This window comes from Heptranchias perlo, chromosome 32, assembly GCF_035084215.1.
Source record: "Heptranchias perlo isolate sHepPer1 chromosome 32, sHepPer1.hap1, whole genome shotgun sequence".
Taxonomy (NCBI): Eukaryota; Metazoa; Chordata; class Chondrichthyes; order Hexanchiformes; family Hexanchidae; genus Heptranchias; species Heptranchias perlo.
This window is the reverse complement of record NC_090356.1, coordinates 16,962,054-16,979,639: the sequence shown is the minus strand read 5'-3', so window position 1 is coordinate 16,979,639 and position 17,586 is coordinate 16,962,054. Positions and strand designations below refer to the sequence as shown.

Genomic DNA, 17,586 nt, shown 5'->3' with positions numbered 1-17,586 from the left:
CTAGGGAACAGAGTTTTTGGTGGCTTTGGTCTTCCCAATATTTAGTCCACACACATCGTCCAACCTAATGCAATTATTCTTGACCAGATTTTTAAAATTGCTTTATACCGTGATGAACTAGATGACTACACACTTAATTGTATGTGCTCTATACTTAGTTGAATGTTCCCTGTACACTTAGTTGTATATACTCTACACATTTGGTTTCAGGTACCCTATACTTTTGATTAATGTACCCTACACACTTGGCTATATTTACGGGGCACACGTTTTGTGAACATTACACACTTGATTTCATGTACTCACAGATTAAACGAGGACTCTGCCTCAGTTTATGAGTCTAATTATCGGCCTATCTGCATAACCAATACTTACAGAAATGATCAAGAATAATTTATGAACAGTCATTTGAAAAATCATTATATTCTACATAAATGTTAAGAATTAAAAGCACGAACTTACGTTGCATGTCATATTTTAAAGCATTTATTAAAATGACGTCGGAGAATATTAAACAGCTTATATTACATTTTATGCAACGTATTTAACCGAGGTCTTGATTCTAAGTATTTTTTAAATGATTTGTAATTTGAAAATCTCTAGCTGATGTTGTAAAAGGATAAACCCGCTCTCAAAGTCGGTTTTATCATCAACATTAATACAATAGTGAACTTTGCAAACGTTTGGAAAAATACTTCGCTACTTGGCGTCTTTTTTTTTGGTGTGTGTGTTAAAAAAGTTAGAGACACATAATATTTATCCGTGCCGGTAACGGAGAGCGGCGATGAGTGATTTGCTAATTCACTGATGGTCAAGGGAGATAGAAAAATCGCACGCCATAAAAATCCCCAGGGACCGTGGTGAAAAGCAGAGGATGGCTGAGGAACTGTCACAAGCCCACAGCTCGGGGTTTGGAGAGGAGCCGAGGGGGGCTTTCATCTTTTCCCGCGGCGTCCCATTAAAACTCGAACGGACTGCTGCTGCTCCTGTTGATGGATTAAACAGGCTGCAGACACGGTGGGCGTTAGTTCGCTTCGCCCCCCTTTAAAGAAGCGAGCGATCGATCGATCGAGGCATGTGAGAAATTCCTAACCACCCTCTTAGGAGTTGACGTGTTTTAAGTGACTCTAAGCGTTCCTGTCATCCCGATCTTGAGTTTATTTGGATCCGATTCTTGACATTTAATGGTCAATTTCCTTTGAAAGGAGGATTAATGTTCGGAGGCAGGATTATTATTTTAAGTATCTTCCCCCTCCCCAGCCCTCCTTTTTTATTTAAGGTCGTGAACCAAGACTGAAAGGTGCAAGAGAATTAAAGGCACCGACTGCCTCCAGCCATTGGACTCGGTGATTTTACCGGGTGAATCGATCGTTGAAAGTAGGGGGGAATGTTCCCAATGGGTTAACTGGATGCCGACAGTCAGCAGAAGCAGGGACATCTCCACATTACTGGCGACACTGTTACTGGCGGGAGACTGACCAGCTCCACGGCAATGCTGCCGCTCACCGTTTGGACAACTTACATCTAACCGGGGCCTTTTAAAAAAAATTACTTGTGAGAAATCCGTCAAGAGTTCAGTTTTACATACATATTATTTTAAAAACTTCCAACGTTTTCTCAAGTTTCCTCCAACGCAACAACACGTTTTTTTTTTGTCGTTCGTTTTTACAAGGTCGAGCTGGTGATTTCCAAGGGAGCCATCTGATGCCTCTCATTCACCCACGTGTAAGGACGGCTCATCGCTGAACAGTTTTTTCTTTACCCTTTTAGCGTTTGTTTTCAAAGCCGATTGCGTTGACGATGAAAGGCTGGAGAGTGGCGATCGTCACCACCATCCTGTGGCAGCAGCTAGCCCTCTACAGGCAGGCGACAGCCAAGAAACCCCTGCGAATAAACCAGCACACCGAGCCCTACAACACCACACTGACCAACAGCGAAGAGGTGAGTTCAAAGTGCTACCTCTTGACTGGTTGTGATTTTTTTTTTTTTTGCCTGTCTCTTTACCAGGTGTACCCGCTGCTTTCATTCATCTGTAACTGTTTCTTAAAAATACGAGTGTCTAGCCCAGTATTCCGAATCAATTCACGCAATGTGAATTGGAGAATGTGCAAGTTACTGTCATATTTTAGTGTTTTTTTATATATAAAGTCGCCTGTAAAGGTCAAGTAAATAAGCGTCAGGTTGGTTCAGTTGGAAGTAAACCTCCCTGAGTCTGAAGGTTATGGGTTTCATTACTGGAGGGATGTAATAGCCTTGGAGAAAGTGGAATGCAAACTGACCAGGGTACTGCCTGGGATGAAGGGGGTCTGAGCTATGAGGAACAGCTAGAGCTGTATCCTCTCCAACTGAGGGGGCGATTTGATCGAGCAGTTCAAATAATAAAAGGAATAAACAAGGTGAACCTAGATTATTTCCATTGGTAGGTGAATTGAAGACGAGAGGCCATGATCTCAAGATAAGGACTGGATACATAAAGGGGGCGATTAGAATAAAGGTTTTTGTGCAGTTATCGGAATGTGGATGCTTTTCCACAAGTGGCGATGGACGGTAAATTGATTTGCAGCATTCCGAAAGGTAGTGGATAATGACTTCAAGACTATAATAAGGTATGGGGAGAAAGCAGTAAAATGGCATGATGCAAAATCAGTCTCTGAGAGCGGTCTAAATTCAGTAAAGACACCAATGCCTCCTGCTATGTTGACGTCTCTGTGTTACATAATAGAATGTAGGAGTGTCCTGATTTGCGGGACTCAAGAGGATTAATACCTCCCACAAAATTTAGTTATTGTCAAAGGATTCTAAAATGTATTGATTTTTTAAAAAATCACTTCTAATTTTGCACATAAGTTTACTTTAGGATTTTATTTTAAAGAAAGAACTTGGATTTATATAGCGCCTTTCATGACCTCAGGACATCCCAAAGCACTTTACAGCCAATGAAGTATTTTTGAAGTGTAGTCACTATTGTAATGTAGGAAACGCGGCAGCCAATTTGCGCTCAGCAAGCTTCCACAAATGACTATGTAATAATGACCAGATAATCTGTTTTAGTGTATTGATTGAGGAATAAATATTGGCCAGGACAATCACAGTCTGTAGGAAGCAATCATTTGTATGTGACAGTAGAGTAACAACCAACCATAGCTATGCTGTATGGTCGACATATGTCCATTTGGAAAAAGGATGACAAGTTTCTGATACTGGAAATAGTTTGCCAAAGTTACTGGAGAAATACTAATTAAAAGTGTTGACTGGGGTTGATTGGAGGGTGACACTTCAGAAGCATGTAGACTTGTCACCTATAAATCCAGCTCAGAGATGGTAGTGAGAGGACAAAGCCTTTATCAAAACTAGTAAAAGCACATGGATTGTCCTCTTCCACTGGATGTCTTTATCCTGCCAGCTGAGGAGTAAGATAACTGAGAGAGCACACAAATCTTCACCATGACTCTCAGATGAAGACACTATCCTATAGAAAAGAGCTATAGGACCAGAATGTTTAATCATTTACTGGATCATTCTAGTTTCTGGGGTCATTAACATTTCTACAGAGTTGCAGAGCAACAGATGCAGAGGTAGCAATAATTTTGTGTAATTTTAGATCATGCGTATCATCAACATTGAGGTGGTCTGTGAAGCATAGAAAAATATCCAATACACCATTCCCAGGATCAACAGATGACTCCTTCACCATCAGCAACTCTTGTATGACTACAGCTCTGATTGCAGGCCACCTTGTTTCCTGTGTTGCTCAGTTCCAGGGGCAATGAGGTTTCTATTTCAGCTACCCTCTGTAATGATGTCCACTTTATTCTGGACTGCATGCTAATTTAGCATATTATGAATGTCAGAGATTACGTTATTCATCTGTGAGATGGAGCTATTTGTATCTGTGCTGGATGTCTTCATCCCACTCAGCCTGTCATCCATTTAAGCAAATTAATTTACAAAATCAGGTAATGTTTTTCGTGACCATTGATTTTTGTGACCATTGTCCCTGAGGAACACTCATTCCCTGATTGTCAAGCATAGGAAAAAGGGGGTATTGACCTGTTTCACTGGGTTGTTGCCCCGGGATTCCAGAGAATTCGTCCCCCGTGGTACAGAGCCAGCATGTTCATGGGAATGAAGCAGGAGGAGGCTTAGCCCCCAATATCCTGTTTGTGCAGTCCAGGGTCATCCAGCCACAGTGGGGGCTTATGCTGGGAACCCCTTCCTCAGATCGGAAGGTCTGATGGGCCTTGGCATCAAACCGAAGACAGAACCAAAAGTAATTTGGCCATTTTTTTAACTTGCTGGTTAATTCTTGGGTCTGGTGATCTTATGGCTTCGTTCTTCAACAGCAGCCGAAAGGCCTTCAGGCCAGTGAGCAGGCCTACTCCTCTTTCTGGCTTTGATTCCCAGTGTAAAGCCTTGTCAGGCATGCAAGGAGTGTGTGACTGGGCCACGTTGATGGCACAGCCCACCAAAATTGGGTGCAGCTTGACCTAGAGCGGGTGCAGTGCACTTTGGACATGCTCTGCCTGGCCAGTGTTGGGGCAAAGAGTCGCCAAGAAAACTGGCCCCATAAAATACAGCAAATCAAACTAATACTGGCATGCAAGAAAACTGGGATTTATAACGTACAGTTCATTAGAACTCTCACCAAACCTTCTCCACTGTTAAATTGGTCTCTTGGAATTAAAACAATCTCTTGGTGGAGGGTGGGGGAGGATGACAAAGTACTGAGAACTGGCACTGTGAATGTTAATAGTCCAGTCTTCTCATGTCCTTCAGTAACAGAATGCTGTTTTGAGCCGTATCATTAAGGAATTCGCATGAAATATGAGTCACATGTTCGCGGAGCTCTTTTGTTTGAGTGAGCTTCACAGTCCAGCAAGAACAGAAAAATCTACAGATAGATACTATTTTTATCGACTTAATTTTTTTTGACAAAGGGAAGCAGACATTTTAAAGGTCTATTGCCAAACAAAAATGCAATTAAATAAAACTAATAACTTTAGGACCATCCAGAGCAACATTCATGCACGCTAGCCATTTTCAACACGCAACCACAACTAGACCACATTTGAGTTTGGCATTGCATAATGATAATTCATATAAACAATTGCAGATTCTGAATTGAATGGCTATGAGTAATATACATGAACACCTTTAAATGCAAGACCTGGCATTCATATCTAGTACTTTAGACTAACTAAGCTAATTTCCCTGGAATGAACACACTATCACTCCATCTGTTCTTGGCTTTGGGTCTAAGATGTCTGCCTACTACTCATTAGCTTGTCGAAATCCCGTTCAGCTAGTAGCGCTTCTCCCCCACCTCTGTTTGGTGAATGATCCTGTGCTGCTGGCTCAATAACTTGCTTGGGTAGTTCTGTATCTGGGCTGGTGCCTGGTGGTTGACTATCTTTTGGTTTGGCATAGTATGCCATTTGTGGCTTGACCTAGGTCGCTCATTGGGTGGATAAGACACTTTGGTAAACATCTCTTCTATGCGATCCTCCCATATGTTTCTAGCTGCTTACAAAAGTGATTCAATAAGATTATTCATCTGGTTCCTTATTTTCCTCGTGTTTGGTTTATTGGTTGAGAGTGGATGCTTCCTTCTCCATCTATTCCATGCTTACGCCTCTTTGGATGTCACACTTGTGGAGCACACTGTGCTGATCTTGGAGACCTTGGTGTGAGTGTATATTGTAGACTGCCCTCTGATCTGTCCAGGTATTTGCAGTGCTGCTTCAAGATGCCCATAGTGAATTCAGTGATTATCCTGATGGTTGCATGCGCCTCATTGTACCTGCACTATGTTGATGTTCCTGGCTGTTAGAAGCTTCATGAGCCAAGGCTCAAGAGTGTGGCCTTGGTCTTCTAGGTGCCAACCTTGTAGTTTTCTTTCTTGCTAGAATAATCCTGGAACCATGTAATGAAGGTGTCATGATTGGAAAGCAAGCATTCATCTGGCATTGATAAAGTAAAACAGGAAAGACTATTTCCACCAATTGGGGAGTCAGTAACTAGAGGGCATAAATTTAAGATCATCACCAAAATTTGGTACGTGGCCAACTGTTGAGTACTTTATATTCCTTCCTGGAAACATCCTGTGATTCTTTGAAATACACTTTTTTTGTATCATGTGCTAATGTCACTTTAAAGGAGGGTAAATCACCTCCTTTTAGGTGAACCGCCTAATTTATGTTAATTGCCACGTCCACATAGATGACAAAAACAGTTAATGACATGGCTGTGAGAACAAGAACTTGATCATTTTTGATTGTCAGTCCATTGAGGGGAAATCTAACCTTGTTCTTTCTGAGAGTTGCTTTGTCTCATAGATGTAAACATTGTTCCAGGCAATCCTGCTAGGCCAAATCAAATATTCTTTTATTGTAATCTGTTGAAATCTGTGTTTTCTGTTGCTTCTGTTTAATGTTACTTAATAAATGAGTGTGTCAGTATGAGATAGGTTAGTCAGTACGAGTTGGGTGTGTCACTACGAGATGAGTCTGTCTCTATGAGATGGGTGTGCCTGTATTAGATGGATGTGTCACTACGAGGTGGGTGTGTCAGTACAAGATGGATGTGTCACTATGAGATGGGTGTGCCTATATTAGATGGGGTGTGTCAGTATGCAATGGGTCTGTCAGTACGAGATGGGTCTGTCAGTACAAGATGGATATGTCACCATGAGATGGTGTGCCTGTATTAGATGGGTGTGTCAGTACGAGATGGGTCTGTCAGTACAAATTGGGTGTGTCACTATGCGGTGGGTATGTCAGTATGAGATGGGTGTGTCACCACGAGATGGGTGTGTCACTACGAGATGGGTGTGCCTGTATTAGATGGGGTGTGTCAGTATGCGATGGGTCTGTCAGTACGAGATGGGTCTGTCAGTACAAATTGGGTGTGTCACTATGAGATGGGTGTGCCTGTATTAGATGGGTGTGTCACTACGAGATGGATGTGCCTGTATTAGATGGGGTGTGTCAGTATGCGATGGATTTGTCAGTACAAATTTGGTATGTAACTATGAGATGGGTGTGTCAGTATGAGGTGGGTCTGATAGTACGAGATGGGTGTGTCAGTACGAGGTGTCTCTTACTATTTCCACTATATCCCAAATTAATTCGCAAATAAAGTCATGTTTTGGGTTATAGACTTGGTTGTAAAAGAAGTCATTTGCATTGGTCAGGTGAAAAAGTATCTAGAGTGCTGAATCGCAATGCTCGCCACTTATAACCTTTTTAAAAATCTCTCCGTATTCCCTTGAAGTCTACACTTTTAAAGCCAATTTTTTTTTGCATAAGCATTTCAGTTTTTTGAATTAAAAGGAGACAAAGCTACATTATTTTAAAAAGACGGAAAAGTTACATTAATACACATCCTGTAACATCACCCGTCTCCTCCCCTGCCTCAGCTCATTTGCTGTTGAAACCCTCATCCATGCCTTTGTTACTGCTAGACTTGCTCTCCTGGTTGGCCTCCCATCCTCCACCCTCCATAAACTTGAGCTCATCCAAAACTCTGCTGCCCATACCCTAACTCGCGCCAAATCCCGTTCATCCATTACCCCTGTGCTCGCTGACCTACATTGGCTCCTGGTCCAGCAAGGCCTCGATATTAAAGTTCTCATCCTTGTTTTTAAATCCCTCCATGGCCTCACCCCTCCCTATCTCTGGAACCTTCTCCTGCCCTACAACCCTCCGAGATCTCTGTGCTCCTCCAGTTCTGGGAATTGTAATTATCTGAGAAATTGCAAATGAAGCTTAACACTGTGCAATTATCAGTGAACAGCCCCACTTCCGATGCTGCTCTGAGGAACTCCTGCAGCGATGTCCTGGGATTGTGATGATTGTCCTCAAATAACTACAACCATCTTCCTTTGTGCCAGGTATGACTGCAGCCACTGGAGAGCCTTCCCCCTGGTCTCCGTTGACTTCAGTTTTACTACGGCTCCTTGGTACTTGGTACCACTCGTTCAAATGCTGCCTTGATGTCAAGGACAGTCACTCTCATCTCATCATGTAATTCAGCTCTTTTGTCCAATTTTGGACCAAGGCTGTGACGAGGTCTGGAGCCAAGTGGTCCTGGCGGAACCCAAACTGAGCATTGGTGAGCAGGTTATTGGTTAAGTGCCACTTGATAGCACTGTTGACGACTCTTCCCATCACTTTGCTGATGATTGAGAGTAGGTTGATAGGACAGTAATAGGCTGGGTTGGATTTGTCCTGCTTTTTGTGGACTGGGCATAACTGGATAATTTTCCACATTGTCAGGTAGATGCCAGTATTGTAGCTGTACTGGAACAACAGTGGGCATGGCTAGTTCTGGAGCACAGGTCTTCAGCACTGCAGCTGGGATGTTGTCGGGACCCGTAGCCTTTGCTGTGTGCAGTGCACTCAGCCTTTTCTTGATATAATGTTGAATGCATCGAATTGGCTGAAGACGGGTATCTGTGATAGTGGGGACCTTAAGAGGAGGCTGAGAAGGATCATCCACTTGGCACTTCTGGCTGAAGATGGTTTTGAACGCTTCAGCACAGTGCCCAATTTTCCAGCCAATCTTTTACACCATCCTAAAGTGCTCTTACATAAAATGTTTTAAGTGCTTCATTTTATGTAAATAGAGACATCCATTTCTTCTTCAAATGCTGTCCACTTCAATCTTTCACAATCCTCATCACAATGTGCCATACCCCAAGTTTTGGAAGCATTTGTGTGTGTACATGTATATATATATATATATGTGTGTGTGGATTTGGGAATGGGGGTAAAATGTCAAAATTTGCAGATGATACAAAATTAGGGGGCATGGCTCACTGTGAAGAAAACTGTAATTGACTCCAGCAGGACATAGACAAGCTAGTACGTTGGGCAAATAAATACCAGAAGAAATTTAGAGAAATGAAATACATTTTTGGAGGAAGAATAAGGAGAGGACATATACATTATATGGTGAAGCTTTAAGAGGAGCAGAGAGACTCAATGGCTTAAAAAACGGATCTTTAAAAGTGGTAAGAACAGTTAAGAAAGATGCTTGCAACTATAATCCCGCTGATACCTAGATTCAAATGGACAAGTGTGGACAAGTTCTTTAGCCAAGATGAAAAGCGAAGGGGACAAGGGTACTTAGAACAGTTCAATGAAGAAGACGCAACCCCATTAGTGATTGCAGAAGAAAGAGGCCATGAGTAAAGCATGGATACCCATCTGGCTGGTTTCCAGTATCACATCAAGAAAAGGCTGCTCAACTTTATCAAAAGCCTTTTGGGAGAGAAGCACACTGAATTTGTTAAATGAATGGGATATACGGCATCATACAAAGTCCTTAAACCAATGAACTCCATCTGATCAAGATATGGGCTAGTTTGGAGTAGAGGCTAATGCAGGGTGGGAGGCAAGATCTTGGCAAAGATCCTTTTATCACAGTTTAAAAGGATAATAGGCTATTGGGGCACAATTTCCCTTTCTAAGAATAAGTGAGATGGCATCTGGTATAAAACACTTAACACAAGAAAAGCCAAATCATGGTCTAGTGTCTTGTAAAAGTTGGCTGGTGCCTGATGCCTTGCATGTCCAAAGAGATCATGTCCATGAGCATCTGACCTATGATTCTGGCTATATCCAGGGCAGCGCTCTCTGTACGATCCAGACTGGATTGTGGCAGACCATCGAGATACTCGCACATCGATTTCAGGAGAGGTCATTGCCTCAGCCTTGTAGAGGTCCAAGTAAAATTGGCAAAACTCCCAGTTAATATCTTCATGAAGATTACAGTTTAACCAATTATGGCTTTGATAGCTCTGCTGCTTACTCAGAACATAACCTGGCTTGCCACCCCACGCATAAAAATGAGCACCAGTCAAATTATTTTATCAAATAGTATTTATTACTTAGAAAAACAGCACCACAAGTGGAAGTCAGGTCACAAATGGCATATTTCTTCGCAATCAATATTCCCATATTTTGTGTTTATAGTTCTAATTTCTCTTCAGAGCAATGCCTCAGTGACGCATATACCCTGTGCATTGTACAGAATTTGTTTACGGCCCCTTTTCAATGTAGATATCTGCCGATGATATGATTTATTAGCAGCTTATTTAATTCTAGTTCCATGGAATAAAAATTTCGTATGGTAATACCCCAAATAATAATTGTAATAAGTCTTTCAGCAATGTGCAGACTGCCTCAAGCACGGTAATTCTGTTTCTGTGGTGACAGACTTTAAACTACAACACCAACATGATTGGAATGCATGTTGCACCTTTTCTGTACAGGAAGGAACATGTGCTGTGAGTTTCAAGCCATGCTGTTTTCCTGCTTACAGTGTAACATGGATTGCTTACATTAAAGTACTGTAATAAAGGGGATTATGTAAAATGTTCACATGGCATGTGTTTTCTATTTAGCTGTGAGTCTGCAATCACCCTAGAGCTAATGACCCACTGTCTGAGTTCACAAATAAGAGTGTATGTATGTGCGTGTGGAGGGTGATCTTAGCTGTCTTGTGGATTGTGATCATTTAATTCCATCCTATTACAGTATAATTGGAGGGGGTCAACTTTACAGGGAATATATAAACACACTGGCAGAAACAGAGGCAGGAAAGGCTGTTGCTTCTATTGAATATTCCTTCCAGTTTAATTTTTATTATTACTACAGGCCTTCATTCAGCTTAAACAAATGTAACAGTTTAGTAAAGCAAATTGATAAAAGGAATAATATTGTATAATCTGTAAATTAACATGAAATAATAAACATATAGCCACATAGTGAATAATGTACTAGGAATAAGTGTTGAAGAGCTTTACTAGGTCTTAAAATTCAGATATTCATGAATGAAACTGGGCCTCCATTAAAAACATTTATTAGGGCTGGACCGCCAATGTCAAACAATGTTAGTCCGAAGTAATGCTTTTTAGGTTTTATCTTTCTGGCTAACCCAAGATAAGTTTTCTTTAATGTTGATCCCCAATTTTTAATACACTAATCGGAACCTGTCTGGTAATTAAGTGCAGAACACACTGCAGCATAAGTCTACCATCTATTGTCTTGGTGTAGTCAGTGTGACAAAAATGAAGCATTTTTTCTAGAATGTATCATGGTAGCTCTTTCTTTCTTTCTTTCTTTCTTTCTTTCCTTCATTTTGTTTCTTAAACAACTTGGCTCACTGCAATATCTGAGACTGGTGGTTCTTCAAGGCATCAAATTGAACCCCAAATTACCCCTTCCGTTGGAATGTTATTGTTTGAAATCTGGCAAAGGAAAAAAAACGAGCTTTTTAGCCAAGAGGGAAGGAAGCCCATTAGGAGACCCAGGTCCAGTGGGAGGATGTGGTCTTGGCAGTGAGTTCCAAATCCAGCAACCTCACGTGGCTACTCAATGCCAGAAGAAGTTCGCTCTCCTTTCCAGGGCAGCCAAGGTTACAGGTAGCAGTCATACTTTACAACTATGCATTGTAATAAGCACGATTCCCATTTCTAGCCACCTTGCCCTACTGCATTGTTCACCGTCTATTCCTTACCATTAATATGCAGAAAGTACAGTACCACAACATCCCTCAAAACCCCTTCCTTCCCCTGTACTGTTTCTTCAATCAGAGATGAACATGCAAAGTGAAGCAGCAGAAAACTTGATATGTAATATCTGGTTTCCTCACCTCTGTGACCACCCCCTTTCAAGGAATACTTTCTCTCACCTGGGTTACATCCATATGAAGGCCCATCTTTCTACAAGGTAAACTGCCCACAGGCAACAAAAAGGAATCTTCACCTCCGACCCCGAACGCTCCTGCTGGAAAGCATCAGCCAGCCACCTCAGAACCTTGTGCCACCGAGGAGAAGCAGGAGGTTGGGATCAAAAGGGACACACCGTTTGCAGGCACCCAGGGGAGTTATGGTGGTTTTAAAAAAAACACACAGCATGAAGGCACACGGATTTGTTTTCCTTCAAGTGATTTTTGCACTGACGGGATATGTGTGGCAAGGTGGGGGAATGCCTGCGGAAAAGAGTGACAATACTTTCTAGATGGCACCTTTGGTAGTTGTGAAGTGGAGCTACATGTCAGCAAATGAATGAGTTGATTTAGTTGCCAAAGAGGACCATGATGACAGGGCTGATTTTTGCAGTGGATGCAAAGTTATTTAGGTCAGGAAGGACAATCTCGCCCTGTGGTCAGGAGTTTGAGGGAATGGGGCCTATCTATTCAATTCATTACAAACACCTTTGTGGGTTTTGTTTGATGAGCAGCTCTATTTGAATTTGAGATGTATTTAAATTTTCTTTGTTTCAGTCAAATTTTGAAAAGTATTTCTGAGCCTGTCCCATTCAAGTTGTCTGAAGCCATCAGAGAGAGATTGATAGGTCAGCGACAGTCCATGGGGAGTCAGCAACAAACTTCCATTTAAAAGCTAATATACAAGGATCTTGAATCCGGAGCAGTTTACATTGCAGTTTAACACAGCAGATGGGACTTTTTTTTTACTATCTTCCAAAGGAAGGATAATTAAGTCAGTAACTACTGTAAATCTACAGCGTGTCATTACTTCCGTTTCCTTACACATTTACTGCTTTTAATACATTTTTTTGGCAGTCTATAGTCTAAGCCTTTCAAAATACAGTTGGCCCCATTTCCACGAGGATGAGCTCCTGGAATATTATGTAAGCCAGCTTCATAATGGCTGTGGAACTGGCGGGAATTCTGGCAGATGATGCAATCCTGACTCTTTCAGTGATATCAGGACTGAAGGGGGCAGCAGTGCCCCCACTGTCGGCAGTAACACAGGGCACACAGAGCAGAGACCCTGCGGATATGGGCTGCTTCCCATTTTTGTTTGAACCCTCGCACCCTTTGTTCATTGCAAATAATGTGTCCTTACGCCGACTTGCATGCAGATTTTCAGGGTCCTTAATGTTCAGCCCTGAAACGAGGCCTTTTGAGGAGTTTCAAATGTATATGAAATGAATGTTGGCTCTGAAAATGGAAACGCCCCTTTATACTGGCAGTTGAATTTTTTTTTCATTTTCCAATTTATTCCTTTTTTTTATTTATCCATCTCAAGGGTTCTTCCCTCCAGACCTCCTCCTCCAGCCCGGAGGGTGGAAGAACGGGGCGTAGACTTCTTCATGACTTCCGACGCCAGTGCCAATCCATGGTCAGCCAACAGGTGGCACCCTTGTTGCAGGGTGAGACGACCCATGTGAGTTTTTCCTCTTCACCAGGTGCATGAGGTGCCATCCCCCACCATGGCGGCCTGGCAACAACACAGCTGGTGGATTTGAGCTTCGAGTTCCTAGAAAGAACAGGCCTGGGTTTTCTACATAAATCAGAATTTGGACCTCTCTGCCCCTTCTTCCTCCTACACTGTTCTAGTCACATTTTTACCATATTGGGGCTAGATCCGACAGCATCTCTGTGACTTTTAAAAATCATTTTTGATTCCAATTTTGTTAAATTATTTTGTAACAATATTCTGTAACTCATTGCCCCCACAAAAGAAAAAATCTCATGCACTTGAAAATGATTTTTAGAAGAAGGTAGTTTCCCAACAAGGACAGTTTGGCTCATTTATCAATGTCTTACTAAAAATCTTGCAGCTGTATACACTTCCTGTCTACAAAAGCTTGCTTCTTGTTGTCACTTTTTCCCTCATACTTTCCTATGTCAACATTTTTTAATGATAACATTTTAAATCTTTTTCTTTTTCTGTCTCTTTCTTTCTCTCCCTTAATCCAATCTTTCTTTCCCTCTGTTTCTGTACCTGATTTGCCTCTCATTCACCCTCCTCCTCCATCGTTTCTGTTTTTTTCTCAATCCTTAAATGTCATTGGTTAAGGATCTCCACATTTACAAGAGTTCATTGCAGTTCAAACAGTCGTTCACAGGTTTTCAATCCAGCTAGCCAAGTTTCACGTCAGATTCAAACCTCAGGCAGCAGGGAATATAATCAGATTGAATATAATGAAACAGTCTCTGGGTCACAAGACTTTGTGAAGGCATAAAATACTGCTACACCATCAACTTATGGATCTCAACTTTCTTTTCATTCCTGATGTAGTGGAACTCATCATTGAAAACAAGATCTGGTTTTAAAAGGGTTTCCACTTTGTTGCTAGTACAGTGAAATCATCCTTAGGACTGAAGGAAACTGGTTGTTTAAAGCATTTGGCTATCAGATCTGGATGAAATATTATGCACCAAGTTGAACTATAGTAGCAACAATAGCACTGTCGGATGAGACATTAAACTAAGGCCCTGTCTGCTCTCCCAGTGGACGTAACAGATCCCATGGTACTATGCGAAGAAGAACAGAGGGTTCTCCCGGTGTCCTGGTCAATATTTATCCCTCAACCAACATCACTAAAACAGATAATCTGGCCATTATGTCATTGCTGTTTGTGGAATCTTGCTATGTGTAAATTGACTGCTTTATTTCCCTACACTTTGAAAGTACTTTATTGGCTGTAAAGCGCTTTGGGACATCCTGAAGTGGTGAAAGTTGCTATATAAATGGAAGTTCTTTCTTTCTTTTGCCCACAACTGCCACAACCTGTTGGGCCAAATGGCCTGTTTCTGTACTGTAAAATCTATGTAATTCTATATAATTAGCTTGGCAGGTGGTTGATCCATTTTACAATATATTAAAAATCTTATGCTATGTGTACTTACCATCCAGAAAACCTTACTTCCTGTTGTCACAGTGTGTTTTTGTCACACTTCTGTGTCAACTTTCCCATTATAAATTCCATTTATAATGGAACTACCTATGTAAACTTGTACTGCTGTAAATACACCATCCTGCCAATGGTGGCACTGTAGCACCTTAGTTTTGCATCTCCCAGCTCCTCAGCCTGTGCTGCAATGATACTCCTGCACTCCAACCAACTCTGCTTCCCAAACTACCATGAGCTTTGTTGTCTGAATATAAATAATATACTTCCATTTTATATAAAAATAAGGACAGACTGTATTACTTTAAATTGGGATTGAATATCTATTATTAAAAATCTTAAATATGCATACCTTGGTCTAATTATCCCCTGCTCCCAGTCCTGCTTTACCTGGTCTTGACTCCATGTATACAACACCACAGAATTTTGACTAATCAGCAATAAACATATTGAAAGAAAGAGTTGCATTTATTTTGCGCTTTTCATGACCTCAGGACGTCCCAAAGCTCTTTACAGCCAATGAAGTATTTTTTTGGAGTGTAGTCACTGTTTTAATGTAGGAAACGTGGCAGCCAATTTGCACACAGCGAGGTCCCACAAACAGGAATTTGATGATGACCAGATAATCTGTTTTTTTAGTGAAGTTGACTGAGGGATGAATATTGGCCAGGACATTGGTAATATTTGATTCCCAAATAAAAGAAATGGCAGTTTAAAACCTGTGATATTTGGTGAAAGAAACCACAACATGTAATCCTTTAAAGTGTAATATATTTTGCTCATGGCAAAAAATGAAATTTGTTGTAACAAAGAGTTTTAATAGATGGAAAATGGCACCCAGTTTCGCTCCCAGAATGCGCTAATCCAGGCCCATGGCCTTAATCGTTAAATCTGCCCTATGGAGTTTTTGACTTGCAAGACACAATTACAAGAACTTACAGCCCTTTATCACTAATAGAGAGCAACTTTTGCTTTAGATGGGAAATAAAAGGTGATAAGCTTTCCTTAAATTCCATAATATTTCTTGATACTGGGGCCCCATGATGGCTTAATGGGTAAACGCATTGCATGCTACGATGCAGAGTCAGAAAGGCCAAGAAGGTAATTAAGCTGAGTTATGGCGTGAGGGGCATTACAATTGGCTATAGCCCCTGGACCAGGAAGAGCTGCTGGTCCTGATTGCCATCCAGTGATCCCTGCTGAAAAATGTATCTTGGACAATGGGTGAGGACAATGATGATCTTATGGTCAGTAGCTTATTGACATTCACTGTTTAGGCTCAATCATGAAGAATGACCTTGGTTAAGGTAGTAGAAGGCTGCCAGTGCCTGTGGAATCATACCTCAGTACGAACTGTTGCTTTCATGGGGGGGGCGAATGGGGAACAATACACTAGATGACACGTGAGTGTAAAAGTGTACCAAACTGTGGATATAAACTGCATTTATGAACAGTATCTTGAGAGATTTAGTGACATTGTTAATACATATGGATCAACGGCTTGTAGTTTCCAGTTTTGATTACTTCACAATGTTTTTAGCGAACAGCAAAATTTTCTAGTATGGCAACAACTGAGAAAATGGCAGACGGCATTGTGGCAGACAGGCTACCCTAAACCCTACATCCCTGGAGAAATAATTTGTTTGTTTATTCCTAGCTCCCGGAAAATCGAGAGCATCGTACAGTGGACCCACATTCATCCTGGATAAAATTTGTACAACGAGATGGAGTCAGGAAAAGCAAGAAATGCAAGTCCAACCGGAAGAAAGTATTGGTATTTTTAATGCTTTTTCTTTCTTTATACCAGTTTCTTTCATCCTCCTCCTCCCCAGACATTGACTCCCTACTGGGATATGGTTCCATGAGCACCAGTCACATTCTGGTACCTCATCCAATCAGATATTCATGTATGAGCTATGACAGTGAATGTTGGCACAGTATCACAGCTTGACCCGATCCTGTCCTTGCCCATGTCCACATGCACGAACATTCAGAAGGGGTAGTTGGGTTGCACTTGAGAGTTGGAACCCTGGCCGATTCTTTTCTTTCTTTTTTCTCCCCCTCCTTAACCCAGGGGTGCTGTGACCAATTATCAGACCTCTAGCTATCAGAGATGAGCGAATGCAGCACTGATCAAATTTGGGATCTTTTAGTCTCTTGCATGTTGCTTTTATCAAATCAGCAATCAAGAGAGCTCATTGTTATGTTAATAGATGCATCTATCTTACCAGTTTCCTAATCTTGTAAAGATGAACAAAATAAATTGCAGTTTATGAAGATGACGATAAAGTGATTATGATTTTGAATTGTGTGGGGAATATTAACCTAATTCCCCCGTCAGGAAACTTACGGGATCGGGTGCAACACTGGTTTTACACCTTGCCCAATATTACTCTCTATTGACTTCAGTGGCGAGTAAAATCGGAACAGGTGTAAAACCAACGTTCCACCCAATCCCATGGGTTTGCCGCCCGGCGAGTTAGGTTAAAATCACTAAACAGACATTGCAGTTGCTTTGCTTTTGCTAATGGTTATTTGTTTTTTGACTTGATTAAAAACATTTTCCACGCTCTGAGTCAGTATTATTGTACAATGACGTTTCTACTTGTTTTTCCTAAGCCTAGCCTTTCCGGCCCACCAGGCCCTCCAGGACCACCTGGACCACCTGGGCCTGCCGGAGCCGAAGTCACTCAAGAAATACTGCTGCGTGAGTTTAAAGATATGATAAGGGGTAAGCTGCGAATGTGTCCACCATGGGTAGTGTTATTGCTACAAAACTAATAAAGCTGTGGGGGAGAGAAATCCGTCATGGGCGAGAGCGCATGGGCCGCCTGTTTTACACCCGGCCCGATATTCGGTCCCAGTGAAGTCAACAGAATTGAATATTGAGCTGGGCATAAAACAAGCAGCTGATGTG

At 41.6% G+C, this 17,586-nt stretch overlaps 1 protein-coding gene across 5 annotated transcripts in view; it reads left to right on the top strand.

Annotated features, from left to right (window-relative positions):
- Window positions 1-876: 876 nt before the first annotated feature.
- Window positions 877-17,586, top strand: part of c1qtnf12 (C1q and TNF related 12) — a 44,033-nt gene continuing 27,323 nt past the window's right edge. Inside the window, exons 1-5 of one of the 5 annotated variants that reach the window (XM_067970486.1) lie at window positions 882-1,554; window positions 1,673-1,941; window positions 13,061-13,198; window positions 16,327-16,443; window positions 17,289-17,400. In XM_067970486.1, coding sequence (XP_067826587.1) covers window positions 1,801-1,941; window positions 13,061-13,198; window positions 16,327-16,443; window positions 17,289-17,400 — 508 coding nt within the window. In that variant the 5' untranslated portion in view covers window positions 882-1,554; window positions 1,673-1,800. Of the gene's footprint in view, window positions 1,942-13,060; window positions 13,199-16,326; window positions 16,444-17,288; window positions 17,401-17,586 lie in introns of all 5 variants that reach the window. The other 4 variants (XR_010958225.1, XM_067970487.1, XM_067970485.1 and 1 more) reach the window with 4 other exon arrangements.